This window comes from Arachis ipaensis, chromosome B3 (genome assembly GCF_059453495.1).
Source record: "Arachis ipaensis isolate K30076 ecotype BB chromosome B3, ASM5945349v1, whole genome shotgun sequence".
Taxonomy (NCBI): Eukaryota; Viridiplantae; Streptophyta; class Magnoliopsida; order Fabales; family Fabaceae; genus Arachis; species Arachis ipaensis.
In genome coordinates, this window is record NC_142438.1 from 142,535,716 (window position 1) to 142,557,527 (window position 21,812).

The 21,812-nt window shown below is 33.0% G+C and overlaps 2 protein-coding genes across 3 annotated transcripts; both read left to right on the forward strand.

The window, feature by feature from the left end:
• Nucleotides 1-3,129: 3,129 nt before the first annotated feature.
• On the forward strand, nt 3,130-9,097 carry LOC107631685 (signal transducer, putative (DUF3550/UPF0682)). The gene is made up of 9 exons (XM_088509162.1): nt 3,130-3,866; nt 5,659-5,862; nt 5,971-6,213; nt 6,583-6,649; nt 6,744-6,917; nt 7,136-7,227; nt 7,766-7,945; nt 8,028-8,164; nt 8,273-9,097. Exons 1-9 carry the CDS (start codon nt 3,366-3,368, stop codon nt 8,457-8,459), a joined length of 1,785 nt encoding a protein of 594 aa, XP_088365288.1. The 5' UTR covers nt 3,130-3,365; the 3' UTR covers nt 8,460-9,097.
• A 1,079-nt stretch (nt 9,098-10,176) lies between these two features.
• On the forward strand, nt 10,177-13,374 carry LOC107634742 (uncharacterized). Of its 2 annotated transcripts, none has more exons than XM_016338165.3 (2): nt 10,177-11,057; nt 11,345-13,374. In XM_016338165.3, exons 1-2 carry the CDS (start codon nt 10,202-10,204, stop codon nt 12,286-12,288), a joined length of 1,800 nt encoding a protein of 599 aa, XP_016193651.1. In that variant the 5' UTR covers nt 10,177-10,201; the 3' UTR covers nt 12,289-13,374. The 2 variants fall into 2 exon arrangements, with proteins under 2 accessions (XP_016193651.1, XP_020975485.1); XM_021119826.2 differs by having other exon boundaries at nt 11,525-12,712.
• Nucleotides 13,375-21,812: the final 8,438 nt, after the last annotated feature.

Consider the following 21,812-nt stretch of genomic DNA (forward strand, 5'->3'; position numbering starts at 1 on the left):
GTATTACCGCACTGCCATGGATAAGGATAAGTTGTGGCAATCGGGTCCACAATTGCACACGGGCATTGGTTGGCGTTGAGATGCAAGGTGTGTGGCGGAGTTAGGTCGATGGCTGAAGAACTTTCAGGAAAAGCCAATTTGGAAGTTGCACCATGAATTTTCAGCAAGGTTTCGATCTGTACCAAGGTGAAATGCTTGGAGTGGTCTAATTCCAAGTGAGTATACTTTCATGGTGGAGTATGATAGTTCTCTGAACTATGATTGTCGGTATAGACAATGGCAGCAAAGAATTGTCGGTGTTGACAATGGAAGCTGAAGATGTGTGACTATTTCAATCAAGGTGGAGATTGTTAGGATTTGGTTGAATTAGTCCCACATTACTTAGGATAGCAAATGGAGTGGGTGGCCTAGGCTATAAATATGAGGCTAAGTTCTCCATTTATTTTTGCACCAGTCAGAAACACTTGAAGCTTGTATCTGATTTTTCTTTTCCTCTGTACTCTTTGATTAGAGAGTGTTGTGAGGTGTAGTTAGATATTTGCTTTGAGAGAGTGTGGGTGTACTGGGGTACCGGTGTTAGAGAGAAAGAAGTCTATGTGTTGTAACAATTTTCACATAGTGATATTCTCTGGTTGTCATTTGACAACGGCCGTGGTTTTTTCTCCGGTAATTGGAGTTTCCACGTTAAATTCTTGTGTTGTGATTGTGTCTATTTTATTTCTCTGTCAAAGGTGTTTTCTCAAGGGAAAATGGTGTCTTATTCCCAACAAGTCAAAAAAGGAGCTCATGTTGGGCCAACCGTGGGGAGCTCTCGACAACCGGGGAGACTTCGGGGAGGAATCAAGTGAGAGAACATAAGATGAGAAGACACCACATCCAACTCAAAACCTTAAGGTGTCAAGTTAATGGGTCTCTCATCTTATAAACTTCTCACTCTTCCATGCTTTCTTTGATGTGGGACTAACTCACACTTGCAACTCTAACAATCTCCCCCTCAAGTGTGAGCCTCCACATCAAGCACCAACTCCCCTCTAGCTCCTCCACCACCACGAGTATTCGTCCATCACACCGCCGCAAAACACCGCGGGACACGCCGCCCGGACCACCTTTTCCGGAAAGACTTTCGATGCTTCACCTTGAATACTCCTTAAAACCACCAGACCGATTAACCATCGGCTCTGATACCACATGTTGGGCCAACCGTGGGGAGCTCTCGACAACCGGGGAGACTTCGAGGAGGAATCAAGTGAGAGAACATAAGATGAGAAGACACTACATCCAACTCAAAACCTTAAGGTGTCAAGTTAATGGATCTCTTATCTTATAAACTTCTCACTCTTGCATACTTTTTTTGATGTGGGACTAACTCACACTTGCAACTCTAACACATATACGCATGACACTCACATATAATAACCAAGTTCCAAATTAATATATATCATTAAAAAATTGAATTATCAAAGCCAATATGTCAAAAATTGTATTTTGGGAAGAAAAAGTTCAGAAGATCAATAACATAACAAGTCAATTAAACCAATTTCTTTTTATTTTTATTTTAAAATTCAAAAAATTAAAATAGTGGAAGGTTGTTTTTATTGTTTTTTGATAATGAAATTGTTTTTCAACTAATTGGTTAGAGTTGGCTTTATTCTTAGTTGATTCTCTAACAAAATTATTCTAAAAAACGTCATCCACAGTTGCCAATAATAATCTATATATTTTATTCATTTGATATATTTTTTGTCCCTAAACTTAATTTAAGAGTGTTTCTATCTTTTGTTTGTGAATATAGTTTTTAATTGTTATTTTAAAATACAATTATTTTAAGAAATCGATTGTTTAGCATGTCTTTCTTATATAATATATCCAAGTAAAAAAATTTGATTGAATTTAATTAAAAATTAATTTGTTCACCTGACTCATGATAGTTTATATATATGTATTATCTCATAAAGATATTGTTATTTTGTTTCTAGTCTTTATATATTTAATTGGTTAATATTTCAAAGACCTTTAGACTTATGCCAAAATAAAATTTTTATAGGAATCAAAATTAAATGTGTTTGAAGTAGTTAGACTAATAAAGAATTTATCTAAATGCAAACAAAAATAACATTTGAGATTTTTATAAGAACATTTATTTTTCATAGCAAAGTTTAACAGGAAAGATTATTTTAACAATTTCACGAGTAAAGGAAACTGGCACCACGTTTAGTGCCAGCAAGTAACTTACAGAGAATGTCTCTGACTATAGTTTAATAAAGTATGAATTTCAAAACATGATTTGTCTTGCATGTATGTGTTGGAAGGATTTAAATTTTATAAAATGCTTATAATATCTTAATTGTCTGTAATTAAGAAAAATAACACCTTTAATTATCTCAAATTTATGATTCATTATATTAGTTTTTTCATGTTATAAAATTCTAAATAATTAATTTTCGTTAAATATCAAGGTAATTACATAGCCAAATAATTTGGTTTTATATTTAAGCACTAAAAATAAGGTATCATATTTTGAGGTTAAAAGGGGACGACCACCACACACTACGCGGTCTAATAAATAACTTTTTTGCAATGTCTTAATTATTATAATTAATTTTATTAGCAAGTTAATTGACTTTGCCTTTTTTTTTCTAGCAGATGAGAAAAAAAAAAAAGAAGGAAAGAAAAAGCCAAAACAAAAGGATGCGCAAAAAAGAAAAGAAAAGAAAATCGCTATCAAGCAAAGCAATAATCCAAAATCTCAACTCCATCTATTCACGGCTTCCGTTTCCCTCTTTTAAGATTAGCAAAAATAAAGTTTAAACAAATTTTTGGTTTTTATAAAATATTTACTTTTTTAGTTTTAGTTTTTAATAAATTTAAATTTTATTATTAATTTAGTTTATTAATTGTATGATAACTTAAATATTGACATAAAAAGTTTAAATACTAATGTGGCAAAAGACCAAAAACAGCAAAAGCAAAAGGAACTGCAATTTTCTTTCCAAAATAAAAAAAAGGATAAAAAGGACAATTAGATTAAAAAAAATAAAAAATGAAAATAAACCTGCATTATTAATAATAATAATAATAATAATAATAATAATAATAATAATAATAATAATATATTATGCTATGTACTTCACAGTCCTTGTGACAACAAAAAAAGTCTAACCGCCCTCTTCACCCTCCAGTGGCCTCCCCTCTCTTTTGCTTCCCCACACACATTTCGTTTTCATTCTCCGATTATTCACTCGTCCTTCCCTCATCACTCCTAATTTCCGATGACCGGCGGCGATAACTGTCACCGGACGGAGAACTGAGATAAAAACAGCTCACACATAGATACACCACACTCTCTCTCCTCTCTCCGTTCCAGCATGTCCGAGAACAACGACGTAACGCTACAGACCTTCCGAGCGCTGGTAGAGAACGCTGACCACAAGTTCGCTAGGGTTCGCGACGTTCCTGCGTACGGTCGCGTGAGCCAGAGCCACTTCTTCCACAAGGTGTTCAAGGCGTACACGCGGCTCTGGAAGTACCAGCAAGAGAACCGGTCGAAGCTGGTTCAGTGCGGCCTCAAGCGCTGGGAAATCGGCGAGATCGCGAGCCGAATTGGCCAGCTCTACTTCAGCCAGTACATGAGGACCAGCGACATCAGGTTCCTCGTCGAGGCCTACGTATTCTACGAGGCCATACTCAGCAGAAGGTACTTCGAAGGATCTGAAGGCTCGCCGAGAGATCTGGGAGTCCGGTCCAAGGAGTTGAGGTTCTACGCACGGTTCTTGCTTGTTTCGATCATTCTGAACCGCTCCGAGATGGTCAACCACCTCATGGACCGCTTCGTGGCTCTCGTTGACGATTGCAGAAGTAACTTCCGGGTAAATGCACTTCCCCTCTTCTCAAAATTCCGGCTAAAAAAATGCTTCGCCTTATGGAAAGTTGTGTTTTCTAGCTTGATTTTGGAATTTGAATGGTTAATTGTTGAAGGGAAGTGAACTAGCGTTCATCCACTAACTCACTTTCTCTCGTTTTTGTTACTGACGTATTTTAGACTAAAACGATAGCTTATAAATTCTATACATGCTGTTTCCTTTCCTGTGATACTCTTTTTAAGTATGAAGGCGCTCTGTTTAGATCAATTACCTATCTGGTTATTGCATCGTACTTCATTTAGAGTGACTAGAATAGTATGTCGTGTATTTAAAGTGTTTTATAATTGTTGTATCTAATATAATACATAGCTACATGCTTGTATGTTCTATCATCTATAACGTTGTTAGTGTAGGACATCTCGCTAAATCTTTATTGACTTGAGCTATTTGTAGCAGTGGAAAATACATTGAGGGATAGAGCAGATAAGATTAGGGCTGTAAAACAAGAGGAGTGAAAAGTTTGCTTAATTAATATATGCTACTTTGAATCACATGTTCTAGTTATTTTCATATTCGTATTAGACATTAGGTTCAAGTTTCTCTTTTGGATATGCTTGAGTGTTGTAATAATTATGAGTATATACCCAAATATGTCCCTAAGGAATTTCAAGTCGGACGTTTTCGTCTCCAAAAATTTCTTATTATATTGAGGTACAAAAGTAAGACATAAGTCCCTATCTTAGTCAAATCCGTTTCACTTGGACAAATAGATCTTCTAAAGTGTGACGGAAGGACCTATATGTCTTACCTTTGTAAAGTTTAGAAACCTCAACGTAATAAAATTTTCATGGGGATGAAAACGTCCGATGCAAAATTTCTTAGGGACCTATTTGGATATATACTCTAATTATAAAGGAGATTACTGGTGTTCCAGAAAAGCTTATGTGCTGTAATGAAGACAGATGTTTTCAGAGAAAATGAGCTCCACTTTATATAACCAAACCAATGTTTGAATCAACTCAGCATCAAGTAGTACTCTACTATGTTATATTGATGGTGGGGGCTGAGCTTTCAAGAGTAACATTGCTGGTGTAGTGATGGTTTCTTTTCAAGCTGAGGATATACGCTAGGGAAAAAAATGTCAATTTGCTGAAGCCTGAAATTCTGATACAAAGTTCTTGTAACAATTTGGGAGCACAGGGCAGGGAAATGTCTGCCTGTTGAATGTTGATAGAACAAAATAGACGATTCTGAAGTGTTAGAATGCATTTACACCTGTTGATTCTGTAAGTAGAGCAAAATAAGTGAGAAGAGAAGTATCATACTGAAAATAATGATGCTTCAATAAACATACAGTTTACAACAGTTTTTCTTTCTTTTTTTTTTTTTTTTTTTTTATTGAAGTCCAGTTGACTAAATTTTGAAAAGGAGTAAGATGAGCCAAACTGTTTTTGATTGGACATTGGACGTGAGATGTTGGTTACCTCTTGGTTATTATGTTACATGTATTATTCACCTACTAGTTTATTTTATACCTGGCTTTTGCATGCTTGTTCGTTATTTTTCTGGTTGGAAGTTGTGCTTCCGCTTCTTGTTCTTTGTAGTTTTTCCTTTTTAGTAATTAAATATTGTTGTTATCCCCATTGAATTTTCGTGCTTTAAACTTGGATAAAAAGATTTAATACTGCTTATCATAATATAGTTCACTTTGCTGTTTTAGATTAAACTATTCATCTAGATAAGGCAATGTCACTGTGTTGCTTCTCTGACTTGATGAATATAAACTACTTGTCTTCAGGAAACTAACTTCAAGGAGTGGAAGCAAGTGGTGCAAGAAATCGTACGCTTTACAAAAGTCGATAAGGGCTTTAATATTAGACCTCTGCGTTACTGTACCACTTTTGATACACATCGGTCTTCTCTTCCTTATGTGGCTCGTTTTCATGCAAAGAGGGTTTTAAAATTTCAAGATGCACTGTTGGCAAGCTATCATCGAAATGAGGTCAATACTGGTTCATTTTGTCATGGGGGGTTTCTTAAATTTGGATTAGTCCAGTAGTCAATAGCTGAAAGAGGCTGAACCTTTTATTTTGAATATTCTAAATTTCAGGTCAAATTTGCTGAGCTTACATTGGACACCTATAGAATGATACAATGTTTAGAATGGGAGCCCAGTGGATTATTCTACCAAAAGCCTACAGTTAAAGCAAGTGAAAACGGTGACTCTATTGATCATTCTGGAGCTTCTGGGATAATCAGTATGAATCTTGCTGCAGATATGACTGATCCAAGCATGCCTAGTAATCCTAGAAAAGCAACCTTGTATCATCCGTCTGTGACGCATTTGATAGCAGTGAGTTTTTGAGCCTAGGGGAAAGTTTTTGTTGCTGCATCCTTTCTGATTGCAGAAGTTTTAGTGCTGTACTAGGAACTAGGCCTTCTTGATGTCAATTATATTGCATGCAATTTTTATGATTTCTTTATTAACATGATCTTGATAATCTTATCTGTTAGTATGGAAACACTGTTTTTGGTGTTCTCATTGATCTGAATTTATGTCAAAATTTGTTTTCATGTCTGTATCTGTACTAGGGCATACATGTTTGTGTTTGATTTTTCCTTCACGATATATGGTTTTGGTTTTATGAATCAGTGCCAAAATTCTCAGTTGTTGAATATATGATTTGTTGGTTTTTATGTTGAGCTTCATGATTTTATTCAGGTTATGGCCACAGTTTGTGAGGAACTGCCAACAGATAGTGTTGTGTTATTATATATTTCGGCATCAGGTATACATTTTCTTAGTTTTTTCATGTGTAAGTTATTACTCTGTTGTGTTCATTCTGTTATTATAGGTTAGTCACCACATGAACACTCATACAGGAAAGTCTGGTCATAGTAATGTCTCTCCAACGGGAAATTCTGGCGGGTCATCCAAATATTCAAGATACAAAGGGATTTATCAGGACTTGGGTACTTCTGAAACTCAAAATAATGGCAAGAGAGAATTGAGCAGCTATGACGATTATCTGTGGTTTGGTCCCAAGGGGAATAGTGGTAAGTATTTCTTCTCAGTTAAATTTTCATTTAGATTGTTCCAGGAATGTCATGAAAGAGTAGTTTCTCTCTCTCTCTCTCTCTCTCTCTCTCTCTCTCTCTCTCTCTCTATATATATATATATATATATATATATTGGTGGTTATTGTTAGCATTTACTACATGTTACAGAAGAAGTTTTAGCTACACTCACACGTGCCATAATTGAATTTTATCAGGTTCAAACAATCTCTACCCTGGTGATCTTATTCCCTTCACTCGGAAGCCTCTTTTCTTGATTATTGATAGTGATAACAGCCATGCATTCAAGGCAGGTTTGTCAAAACTGTGTATGAGTTGCCTGGAAACTGTTAGGTGGAGATGTTATTTGTACTCGAATCTAATTTTACTTGTTAAAGGATCATGAAGTTTAGCATTAGTTTGTTGCAATTTAATCTATGGTTTTTATGGTAACAGTTTAAGATGAACTTTATGATGCTAACCGAGGGAAACCCTGCCATGTTAAATTGTTGATTGTCTTAATCAATTTGAACCTGAATTCTCCAAGGACAGTAGAAACGATGTAGTGTGTCAAATGAGTGATGATATCAACTTTCTTGTGTAGTTCTGGCACAGATTTCAGAATGACATAATTTTTCTGGATCTGGGATGATTTTCTGATAAATTTGTTGGGGGCGCCTGTCACTAGAATATTTGCTTGTTGGCTTATCCCATGCTGATTGTGTATTTGAACTGTTGGTACTGACGACTTACCTTCTTTCGTAACTCTGAGAAATGCCATTGATTGACCTGCGTTATTTACATCAACAGTCATGATGATGATGACTCTACGCAATAAATGATTGCAGGTTTTGCATGGTGCGGAAAGGGGGGAGACAGCCGCACTCTTTCTTTCACCTTTAAGGCCAATTTTCAAGAACCCATCTGAAGTACACTCACATACTGGAAGCCAATTTACCTTTTTCTTGACTGCTCCTTTGTCAGCATTTTGCCAAATGATTGGTGTCTCCCCCAACGAGGCTGATGCAGTAAGAATTGTTTTGAAAAGTTTTTGTACTTTCTTGAGACACTGGCTGAATCTTGTGGGTCTAACTGTTGTGTTAATTATAGGATTTCTACAATGAGGCCGAGAACATACTTGCCAATGCTTTCTCTGAGTGGGAAATTATTCTTTGTTCATCGACTAGCATGGATTTAGTATGGGCACAAATTATAACTGATCCATTTATAAGACGGCTCATTCTAAGGTATTTGCTCCCTAGCTTTTCATAATCAGTCATTGTTTTCTTTTTTACATTTAATTGAATTTCCGGTGAATGACATCATACAATGATGCATTAATTATTCATTTACAGATTCATATTCTGCCGATCCTTGTTATCTTTTTTCTGTCCACCTGAGGAAAGTGAACAGTATATGCCCCTTTGCTTACCGCAACTACCCCCTTCTGTTTCACCAAAGGCTGAAGCAGTACGCTCTGTTGTGACGCAACTTGCTATGCACTTTGACGTTACTGACTCCTTTCACTTCACCGATATATAAGATTTGGGACTTGTAATGTAAAAAGAAAATATTGTTACTAGTTTAAATTGCAGGCTTTGGATGCTAAGGATACCCGGATCAAATGGGAATTTGAGACAGAATTTTGTGGGTTGACCTTTTGGGCGACATGAGATAAGTATTTATGGTGGACATGGGCTGTCAGGGTGGAAACAAAATTGTTGGCGATTGTTGCGTCTGCTTCGACCCCACCCTGCATCAATATTGGTTTATAATGCTGTAGTTGGTGGTTTGCTCTTTGCTTTCGTTAGGTCGTGGTAGGGCCTGGTTACTTTATCATGTGTTTGATCGTGGCAAGCTAATTGTTAGTCTAAAATTAGTTGTATTTGTTTATACTTCATAGCGTTGGAAGAAAAAAAAAAGAGAAAAGAAAAAGGGAAGTCATTGTTAATTCATACCGTTTTTTAGCAGAAGTGGTCGGTATTGAAACCCCATTGATTGAAGAGTTGGATTTGGATGTACTCAAGGAAGAACGAATTCGAAAAAACTCAAGAAAAGTGAAACTAATATACCCTGTATATTCAACGTCAAGCATTTCCATGTTTAGATGTAGAAAGTAGAAACATTAGGATGCAATGTGCCTTTTTTGTGATAAATATTATGTAATCCTTATTTCAGTATCTCATCATCTCATGGTGGGCTTTGGTAGTTGCTCCGTTGGTATTATGGCAGACATATTTGTGGCTAGCAGCTATTTACTTGTTTCGAGTTTTGACACACAAAAAGAGAGATTTGTTTATTTATTTATTTTATTTGGAAAAGTCTAGGAGGTCAGCAACTTTTCCAAATTCTGGCCAGCATGTAACCAGCAAGAAAAAGTGAGCCATTGGATGAAATTCCACACCAATCTCACACCATTAAAACCATCATCGATGGCTATTTGATGGCTACAAATACTAAAAGTTGCTGGCCTCCTAGCACTCCTTATTGTCCAAATTTATACAGGAATCAAAATTCAATAGCAAATTTAATGAAGTATATAGAATTTAATTAAAAGCTTTTATACAGTCATTTATTTATCTATTATCATTATAATATAAATTGAATTTATTTTTTTATAAATTCTCAGTGTAAAAATATTTATATAAAAATTATTTTTAAATTTATTATTTAAAAAGTATCTATGAACATGAATCTAATTAAATAGTCATCATTGAGAAAGTCCGGGGAGTAATTTTGGCTAGCAATTGATTCGTATGTACAACCATTGTTAATTCATATGTATAAATTTTGGTAAATATAAGTTCAAATTCTGTAAAATTATACATTTTAAAAACAGAGAGAATAAAGGAATAAATAGATAACCGAAAGATCTTGAATTTTCTGTGTTTGTTTGTATATCTTTAAGTTGTTAGATTATGAATAAAATATATCTTTTTTTAAAGGCGGAGATTCTCAATTAGCAACTTAATATAAAGACAATTGCATATGAATTTTTATTTTTTTTAAAAATTATAATTTATATATTTTTTATAATATTTATTTAAAAAATATTTTTAATCTAATAAATAAATAAATAAATTTTATATTATTATATCTAAATATAATTATTAAATAAAAAAATATTTTTTATATAAAATATTTAAATATAAAATTATCTTTATTTTTTTTAAAAAATCACTTAAAAAAATATTTTCGTAAAAAATCAGCCAATCAATCCTTTAACTTTGCTTAAACTTCAAAATGTGTATCTATAACGTTTTTCGGCAGTGCGGGAGCCGGGAATGCTTTTGGCAGCTCTTCATCGGTCCAAGCTCAAACGGCTACTTCTACCTCCTTTGTCCACAATCCAAACTAGCACCCTTTCTTTCTTATCATCCCCCACTACCCTCAAGCGGCGCCGCCACTCTCTTCTTCCCCTCGCCAACACATTCTCAACCAGCCATGTCTACAGAGACAACCTCAACATCGCTGCTCTCGCGCGTGCTGGCAATGTCCACGCCGCCCGCCAGCTGTTCGACAAAATGCCCGCAAGGGACTCCGTCACGTGGAACTCAATGCTCACGTGCTACTGGCAGAACGGCCTTCTAGACCATTCCAGAGCGCTCTTCCACGCCATGCCCGCCGACATCAAGACTGTCGTTTCATGGAACACCATGATCGCTGGGTGCGTCCAAAACGACATGCTCGATGACGCGTTTCGCTACTTCACTGAAATGCCGGAGAAGAATGCAGCATCGTACAATGCCATGATTTCGGGCTTCACGAGGTTCGGTCGCATGCGGGAAGCGCAAACGGTGTTCGATGAAATGCCTCGTCGGAATGTGGTGTCTTACACCGCCATGATTGACGGGTACGCGAATATGGGTGGGGATGGCGGGATTGCGCTCGCAAAGGAGCTGTTCGAAGTGATGCCCCAAAGGAACGAGGTTTCGTGGACGGTCATGATCAGTGGGCTCGTGGAAAATGGGTTGTCTGAGGAGGCGTGGGAACTGTTTCAGAGAATGCCAGAGCGGAATGTTGTTGCTACAACTGCCATGATCACGGGCTTCTGCAAGGAGGGGAAGGTGGATAATGCCAGAGCCTTGTTCGAAGAAATTCGATGCAAAGATCGTGTTTCCTGGAATATAATGGTAACAGGTACGCCCTTTATTTTAAAGCGAGAGCCTTCTATTCTCTTTTGTCATTCTAACTTGAGGCTACTATGTGATGTTAGTTTCATGAATAATCTAATTTCTATTCACTTTGTGTAAGAGACTAGTATTACATAATTGAATGTCATTATATAACTTTACTTCTAGAATGAAAAGACTTTAAAGGTTAGATTTATGCATAAAATTACAGGAAAGTTAATCCATAATAATTTTAGCAAACAAAGTCTTTGTGTTTATTTTCGTTTGGTGTCATAGTTGATTAAGTAATTGTAGGTTATGCTCAAAATGGGAGAGGGGAAGAGGCATTGATTTTATTTTTACAAATGTTGAGGAGTGGTACGCAACCGGATGAAGTAACTTTTGTTTCACTTTTAACTGCCTGTGCTAACCTTGCTTCACTTGAGGAAGGGACACAGGTGTATGCTCTTGTAATTAAGCATGGTTATGATTCAGATTTGTCTGTGAGCAACGCCTTGGTTACGATGTACAGCAAATGTGGTGGAATTGTTGATTCCATGTTAGCTTTTGGACAAATTTCCCATCCAGATGTTGTTTCATGGAATACTATCATTGCTGCGTTTGCGCAACATGGTCTCTATGTTAAAGCACAATCCTACTTCGACCAGATGATAATGCTTGGCATTCAACCTGATGCCTTGACATTTTTGAATTTGCTAGCTGCCTGCTGTCGTGCAGGGAGGGTGGATGAGAGCGTGAATCTGTTTCATTTAATGGTCCATGATTACGGTATTCCACCAAGATCTGAACACTATACTTGCTTAGTTGATGTTATGAGTCGAGCTGGTCAGTTGCAGAGAGCTTACAAAATGATCCAGGAGATGCCGGTGGAGGCAGATTCAAGCATATGGGGTGCTTTTCTTGTGGCCTGTAGTGTTCATTCAAATGTGAAATTGGGAGAACTAGCAGCTAGTAAAATTTTGAATCTGGACCCTTATAATTCTGGTGCTTATGTTATGTTGTCCAATATATATGCTGCTGCTGGCATGTGGAAGGATGTAAATCGAGTCAGGGTTTTGATGAAAGAGCGAGGAGTTAAGAAACAAAAAGCTTATAGTTGGATGCAGATTAAGAACCGAATCCATTGTTTCGTTGGAGGGGATCCATCTCATCCAAATATTAGCGATATTCATTTTGCTTTAAGAATGATTGCCTTACATATGAAGGTGAAGGGTGATACTGGAGACAATTTCTTTTAAGAGGCTGTCAAAATTATTCAGTCCCTTAGACAACAGAAAGACATAGAATTGTTATTGGGCGCAAAGAGGAGGCAAAGGAGATGTTCAACTTTTAGAATTCAGCACATTTCAAGGTGCAGTGAAAATCTGAAGTATTGGCGTTTGTCATCACTGGTGAATTGATTTGGTCCATAACAAGGATGCTTTCCTGCCATAATTTCATGTATACTATATTGATAGAATGCGGCCTTTTCCTTGGAGATCAGTTAAAAGGTACTCTCACAACCCCCAATTGTAACACTGTTTAAAACTGTCATGCTATATATATGTTTTAAAAAAATGATCGTTGAATGGATAGAATTAATAATGCACATGCACTCCATGAAATTCCTATTTACAGATTAGTCAAAAAAACATGAATAAAATTTGTAGTTTCATCCCCCCCCCCCCCTCTTTTTTTTTTTTTTCTAAAAAAACCTAAAAAAAAAAAAAGAAACCATTTTCTGAGGAATAAAAAGAAATTGATAAATTGTACCGTGGGTTCTTATTGGGATAATGGTAGCCACATAAAGATGAGTACGGGAAAAATAAAGTAGCTTATTATTACTCTAGAAATTCAACTTTGTTTTTCATACATGTTTTTTTGGGCACTTGAATAATACTAATTTACTAGTTTAGTACTATGTTTTTCCATGAAATTTATTACATTATAAGGAAATGGTTGGCTGGGAGGCTTTTTACTTCTCCATTAAAATTCTAATCCCACTTTTACTTCCCAACCAGACTGTAAATAGAAATATGAAAGCTCCCGTTTTTACTTCATAATATACTTTAATTTGTCGGAACCATTTATATGTTGTGCTCAACACTGGCATTCAGAGGAAAAGTACAAGTCATAGACTCATAGTCAAATGTTTTGGACTTTTGGATAGAGAGCACAATTGGATTCCATGACAACGATACTTCATAGTTCCTTTCGTTTTTTGTTTGCTATTTATGGGGAGTTTTAGCCTTTCTGGATTAAAAGATTATTAATATTTATTTTGATTGCTTTTGTTTTTTCTCTTCAATTATGAATCATATATCATCATAACTAATAATTCTTGTGTGGAATTTTTAGATTTTAATATTACAAAATTTTTATAAGATTACATTTATTTATATCTCATTCTCGTTGTTTTATGTATGTAGAATTATAGATTTTATTTTTTTAAAATATCTTTAAATAAAAAAACTAAATATGATACTTGTTTTAAAGAATATAAAATTCTTCTATATATATCTACTATACCATGATAGTTGTCTAATAATTATTATTTACTTCACAATTTTATTCTACATATTTTTCTTACTTAAATATTGAATATTGTTCATCATGCCTAATCTAAAAAAAAATGCGAGTGTGACAAATGTGATAGAAAATTTTTTACTTTAAAAAGTTTGTGCAGTTATAAGAGCAAGTTTCACAATTTAATTACTTATAATCTAAGTAATTGTAGTATATATTGTAAATATTTCGACATTTTATCATTGCTGCAAGTTTATATGAAAGAAGAACATGGGTACTATACATCTTTGTGAACAATAAGTCTTTGAAATATAAACATAAGTCCATAAATTATGTTAGGCTACGTTTGGAAGGTAAATCGATAGAGACTGAAAGACAGAAATTAAATTATGTTTTTATATTGTGTTTGGTGTAAAATGTATATTGTACAGGACACTAATGTCTCAGTATCTTCTTTGATTTAAGATAAATATAGAAACTAAAATAAGTAAATTATTTAAATACTCTTATTAATTAAAAAAATGAAAACACAATAAACCCTAATCCCTTTTCTCTCTCATACCACCATTCCTCATCTTGTCGGCACCACTCCAATGGTTGCCCGGTCACCACCATCAAGAAGAACGAAGAGAAGAGCTAAGAATGAAGAGAAGAAGTCCTAACTAGTTTTTACAAAGAGATAGAATTAGAATTTCAAATTTTGATTAAGAGTAATTTTGAAAATAAACGTTATTAAATTTTCAGTCCTTATCCGGTTATTCCCATAAATTTTAGTCTCTGTCCACCTTATAGTAGAAGTATGAAAGGATTGAAATTTTGTGTTTTGGAATAAAAAGTTTAGTTTCAAATCACTAAATACAATACTAATTTTTTAGTCTCAGTCTTAGTACTCTATACTAAACGCAATTTTAGTATTTAGGATGAGAATTAATATTTATGATATTTTATTTATTATTTTATTAAGAATTTTTTTTAAGAATTTAATTTAAAAATTGTTATCGATATTATTAGGATTTTAGAATTTTAGCTTATATTATGAGTTTTTGTTATGAACGGATGTGTTTTTATTTATTGAGTTTGTTAAGTTTGCACAATTATATTTAATTAATAAAAAAGATTAGAGTTTAAGTTCTAATCTTTAGAAGTATTTTTTTTTTTTAATTCTTGCTGGTGTATGGCCAATATAAATTTTCATTAGTAATGTCTTTTGATTTTTTTAAGTGAAATTTATTTATCATGATACAACAATTTTTTGTAATTATTTTGATTAATAATGTAAAATATTAATTAAACTTTATGAATTTAAACAGTATACATTTACTAAGTGTAAGAATAATTTTAATGTGATCAATTTTAAATATTATTTTTTATTTTTATAGTAATTAAAATAATTTAAAATTAAAATTTATATTGGATATTATCTTTGAAATGATACTAAAATCAGTAACGAGAGATTATATTATTTTAAAAATAAACCAAAAATATGCTGATACTTATATAATCTATTAAATTCATTAAATAAATTTTGGAATGTTGTAACAATATAAGGTTGTAACATAGACTCAATTAAAAATCTACTTAAATAAATTAGATGTACTCAATTATATTCTTACATTTTATTATTATATTTTTTATATTTTATTAATTTAATAGAAAAATATATCCAAATCAATTTGAAAAAAAAATTTTAATTATTTATAAATTTTTAATTTTTTTTCAATCCAAATGCATAAAATTCTTAATTTTCACATTCATAAAATTCCAAATTTTTTTTTAATTTGTAAATAATTAAAAAAAATTGAGTTTAAATTGAAATGAAATCAAACCAAAAAATTTCACATTGAATTTCAAATTAAATTTTATGAGAAATGATCTCACAAATATTTATGATTTTATGTGAAAATTTGTAAGATCTAAAATAAAATTAAATTAAAACTACACATTAGAAATACTCTAAGACTTATATATTGATTCACATTATTATTAATTTAACCTGATGAATTAAATAACATACCGACTCAAAAATTATTCACACAAGATTTCAAATTTTGGCATAAAAATATTGATCTCACGCAGCCACGCCTCCTATTAGTGTAAAGATGATAATCTTCCAAAAACTTCTAGTATCAGGTATCTCCCAATAACCTCTGGTATCAGAATAACACTTGTTATCACGCTATTAACAAGAGAATCAATGTCAACACTTTTTGCGCAACAACAACACAGAAAGGACGGGCTAATGATATGGTAAGCTTACATGTCAAAACTCACGTAATTTAAGTTTTTTTTTTTAATTATTTACGCAATTTTAATTTTTTTTCTAATCCAATGGCACTAAATTCTTAATTTTTGTATTCATAAAATTCTAATTTTTTTTATTTTTGAAATAATTAAAAGATAATTCAAGTTTAAATTAAAATAAACCAAATTAACAAATCTCATAAAATTTTAAATTAAATTTTATGTTATATGATCTCACAAATATTTATATAGTATTTTGTAAGACTTAAAATAAAATAAAATTAAAATTAATATTAAAAATATTGTAGAACTTATATATTGATTCATATTATTATTAATTAAACAATATACCGGTTTAAAAATTATGTTCTTAAAATAAAAACAAAAAAGATTTCAAATTTTAGCATAAAAATATTGCATAGCTTTTAGTATCAGGGTGACAATTTCTTAGGTAGCGTTTGGTGGAGAGACAGAGACGGAAAGACTGAGATTGAGAGACAGAGACTAAGAGACAGGAATTGAAATAAATCTTAGTATTCTGTTTGGTGCAAAATGGGAGACAGGAATTGAAACAAGAATGAAACTCTAATTTAATTTGCACAAAGGGTAAAATTGAAATTAATTAATTGAAATGAAAGTATTTTAGGTATAAAATGTTATTAAAGTTTCAGTTTCCATCTCTAAAAATTTCAGTCCCCTGTGTCCCTACTTTTTGGAGGTACTGAAATACTGAAATTTTAGAGACAGAGATAGAAATTTTAGTACCAGTCTCTGAACTAACAAACACGATACTAAATCTCAGTTTCTCAGTCTCTGTCTCAGTACCTCAAAACAAACACTACCTTAAAGAACCTTTAGTATTAGGATGACACTTGTTATCATACTTTTAATAGGAGAATTACAAGACAACAAAACATAAAAAATGGGCTAATGATATTACAAACGATATAGGTAAAAAGTCAAAACTCATAAAAGATAAGGCTAACGATGAATCTCATTGTAAATGGTGCATGTTAAAATTCACCACAATTTATATATCTAATACTATACGTGCATGTTTGTGCTTATTAAATTTGCATCTCTACCAACACAAAATTTTTTTATGTTAGAAGTGTTTTGACAAAGCTAACTTGTCATAATTAACAATAATTTCTCACAAAATTTTATTATAATTTTTTTAATTCTTATAATTTTTTATAAATAATTAATTTAAATTAGTCCATTGATTAATTTATTAGGTCATTTAGTGCATTAAATATATTTTAGAGAATAAAATATAATCATTTCAATCAATAATCAGTTGAAAAATTGGATAACAGGATGACCTTGAAGCAATCTTTTCTAAAAGATCTAATATTATTCTGTGATGAAATACGCAATTCATTTTTTTAATGTATTTAATTGTACTTATCTTTTTTAATCGAGTAGAATGTTATTGATCGCTTTCCTGATAGCTTCACTACAAAGAGAAGTTAAATAAATCTAATTTTTTATCGTCTCTCTGATACTGCTTCACTATCATATACATTCTTTAATATGAATTCAGCAAATTATATATTATGATATTCAGGTACATTGGATATGTTTTAGGGAATAAAATATAATTATTTTAATTAATAATCAATTGAGAAATTAGGATATTAATCAAAACTTGAAATAACCTTTTACGTAAAAGAAATCTAGCCTGTATCATAAAACATAATAAAAAATTATTTAGTATCATTCGTTGTTGTAAATAATTTTATAAAATTTAAAAATTTCTTATAAGATATTATGAATACCATAAAATTTATAATGTACTCATTATGTACTTATGGTTATTTTCAAAAATTTTTTCAACAATCCTCTACGTCTAATATATCAATTTCATTTTTTCTGCCTCCACCATCCTCTTTTCACAATTCTTAATCATTTTTGGTCATTTCTACAATTTCTGACTCTTCTTAGAATCCTAATTGGGTGCTAGCCATTATCTTACTAATGATAAATTAAATCTCATGATAGTATCAAGACTATATTAGACCAGATATTATTCATGGCCAATGGTGTAGGTATATCAATATAGAATTTTGGTAATTCTATTTTAACAAATATTCTTACCCAACACTATTTTTATCTAAAAGATATATTATTTAATCTTCTAATTGCTAAAAATCTTTTTAGTGTCTCTAAATTCTGTCTTAATAATAATGTGTTATTTTTAAGTTTTTTGCTTTTTACTATCTTGTGAAGTCACAGATCAATAAAAAAAAATTCTACTTACAACTTAGGAAAGGGCTTTATGTTTTTGAAAATATTAAAATTCCTAAGGAGATTGATGATACTACCCCTTTTCATATTTTTCTTACATAATATAAAACTAGCCTGTTAGATTGGCATATGAGATTAGGACATTGCTTACATGCTATTGTTTTAAAAATTGTGAACTCTTATAATTTGCCTTGCTCTAATAAAAATACTTCTTAATAGCACCGTGTGAACATGGCAATATGGCAAAAATGCATGCTCTCCCTTTTTCTAACTCTCTTAATTTATCATAGGTTTTCTCCAGATTTTTTGATGGTCATGATCGTTTTTCATAATTCTTGTTCCTCATAGTGTGTATCACTTGTTATGCAACAAGGATATTATCTAAATTAATCTTGCCAGAAAGTAAAACTTGTTTAGGTGTTAGAAATAAGAGTAGACATAAAAATTTAAGTCTAGTAACAATAATTTTAGTGATAATCTTATAGAAAATATTGCATAAGCTAGTAGGTCTAAAATGACTAAAATTTTTAGAAAAAAGAATCTTGGGAATAATAGATGTAGCACTTTAGTAGCCTAGGCAATCTTACTAGGTTCATTAAAAAACAAACTTTAGCCACTCCATAACCAAATTGGCAACAGTATTCTACGAATGTTGAAAAACTTGGTAGAAATCCTATCATTTCCTAGCACTTTCCAATTTTTCGTACTTAAGATGGCCTTTTTTATCTTTTCTAGCTTAACCTCCCTGCCGACATTCATATTTTTTGTCTAGCAACCTAAAAAGTATCGTGAGATGGGAAAAAGGTTGGTTTCCATATCTTTAGTATAAAGGGTTTTAAGAAATTAACTTTACCCAATTGTATTGCTTCCGGTATTTTTTTATTGTTGAGTTTAGAGAACTAAACTATCATTAAGATGATGACTAAACATTATTCGGTTATTTGTTTGTATGATTTTGTTGTGTTTGTGTGCAGAAAATTAATTAATTCACATTGACCCAAGAAGCATGAAAAATAAGCTCATATTGCATCTGGCCCAATATGATTCAAACAAAGCACTCATATCATATGATGAATAGCTATGAAAGCAAACAATCTAAACAAAGAATATAAAAAAAGAAATATGACCCAATATCAAGTTCAGTTTGAACAAACTATTCATTCCAACAATCTTGATCCAAAGATTAAATGGCTGAACCATGAGAAGAAAGAAAACGAACAAACTGGCCCAAAAACAAACATAAAGCCCAAGCTGGTGGTCCATATTCAAATCCATTCCTCCAACTTGGGTTCTAACTAAGTGACTTAATTCCATTTCAGTTGAACCATTCACTTCACCTACCGAACCAAAATTCTCTCTTCTCTCTCTACTCTTTCTTTCATATCACATCACCATCTGTAACAAAAAGAAAGAATGAAAACGTTCTAAAGCTAGGGTAAAGGGTAGAACAAAAAATTTATTTCCAAATTCAAGCAAGAATAGAAAAAAAGAGGGCTACAACAAGAGGGAAGATCACATCAGAAAAGAAAATTATAATAATAAGGTTTTTCGATTTGTGCTTCATCAAGGAATGTTGAAGAAATCAACTAGGTCACAAGCACCATTCTGAAAACTTTGAAGAAAGTGAAGTCAGTGGTGCTCTGCTGCTCATCAATAATCAAAAATCAAACTTGGGACCAAAGCAAGAACGCACGGCCCAGATTCAAGAAGCATGAAGAAAAATGTTGAAAGAGAATACTGAAGGTATGGTTGCATGTCACTGCTTCTACCCTCTCTCTCTTCTGTGAATGCCGCTGCTGCATATTTGTATTGGGAGAAGAGAACCAACATGTGCTGAAGCAAGGTTTCAAGCCCTAAAAGCTTCACTCCTCTATAATAGGGGTGACCGGCCAAGGATTGAGACGAGGAGTGAGAGCACCACATTTGGGGTTCCTATAGCTCACTGAGCTGTTTATTCTTCTCCTTCATGGTTGTCATATTGTAATTCTTTTTTCTCAATTTAGTCTGTCTGAATTTCATTGGAAAAGGGCAAACATGATGATGTTTGTAAGAAAAAGCCAATGAGTGAAAAAAGGCAGTGAGCTAGACTTGGAGAAAAAGTCTAAGTTATTTCAGAAATTCTTTGTATGTATTTCTGTTTTGTTGTCATGATCCTGAGGGGATTCCCTTGCAAATTGAGTTAGCACTTTGTTGTTGAAAGCTAGGGTGAGTTCTAGTCAACTTCAGGTTGGGTTAGAATCTAGACTTGTCCTAGATAGGATTGGATAGATCCTAGGAAGAATTGGTGATTGTAATCTGTTGAAAATATAGTGAAATTCCATAATTGTTGTGATGGAGACTGGATGTAGGCTATATTATACTGGGTAGCTGAACCAGGATACATCTGTGTGTCATTCTCTATTCTCTTCTCTGTTTCTGGTTCTGCATTATAGGAGACAAAACAAAAGTATCTCCTGATTCTACTAATCAGTTACACTCCTCTGTATCACACCTTACATGTGACTCTGTTTTGGCTCCTGCCGCGTTAAGAGACAAAACCTCAGTCTCTGCTATTTCTACTCAAAGTATTTTAACAAAACGCAAGGATTAAAAGCTAGATTAAAAGGAGTCCAAAATTCAATCCCTTCTTCTGTTAGCCACTAATAACCATCACTGGTGATTATTGCTACTCTCTTTGTCTTTTCCCTATTCAGGATTACTGGTGGTAGCTTGAAAAATTATAGTAGTCTAGCTTTGTTTGGAGTTTCCTGTTTTGATCTTGTCTGTTGATTGTTTCTTATTTCAGCATTCTTTCTTTTTGGATTCTTGTTATTTGTTACTCCTTTATCACATATATGTAAATTTCTCCCATTATTCATTTTCTTTCGCTATGGTGGCTAAGTCGAGTTCTTACCTTTTTTATTGCCCTTCCTTTTTTGAAGAATATATTTTGCCAAATTTCTTGCTATTTTTGTGCTATGGTTTCTTATCCTCCATCCAGGACCCAAAATGGTTTTTATCATTAATTTCTGATGCATTAAGTGGATTTGTTGCAGATTTGGGCATTGGGTTTATCAAATTATTGATATAACTGATTCTCAGATTTTCTCCCCCTAATTCTCGTTCTCCATTATTTCTTTTCCTTTTTTGTATTTTAGCACTTTTCTTATTCGACTGTTTTTGGAATTCAGAGCTATTGACTCAGATATGGGTGGTCTAGCCACTATTGGTAGTTTTTATTGTCGGAATTATTGGATTGTCTTTTCCCTTTTCGAGTAGCCATCAACCTTATGACCATATTTTCCACAATTGAAATAGAGTTGGTACAACCCTTTTATATTATAGTCTAAAATCCTTTTCTAGAACCGAATAAGAGGGAACTAATTACTTTCTTAAACCGATTCAACATAAATATGAGCCAATTTTTCCCTTGAATGGATGAAGGTGAGTTCATCTACTCTCAACATCGTTCCTAGTATTTGGTCGACCTTGCACAAGAAATATTTGGTGTATAATTTAGCTGACATGTTAGGAATTCTCACCCAAACTGCTAACTTCTAAACTTTATTTTATTGGAGGTATGAACAAAGGTCTCCATTTTTGGATGAGAAAGTAGTGATAAAAAATCATCCACGGTCCTTCATACGAGCATAATATAGTCATCATTGCTTGATAAACGAACAAGGAAGAAACCTTCTTCCAAATCCATGACCCGAGCAGCTTTTGTTTAGTCCCGCGCCTATGGACCCAACGATTCATTGCATGAGGTTAAGCTTCTTACCAAGCT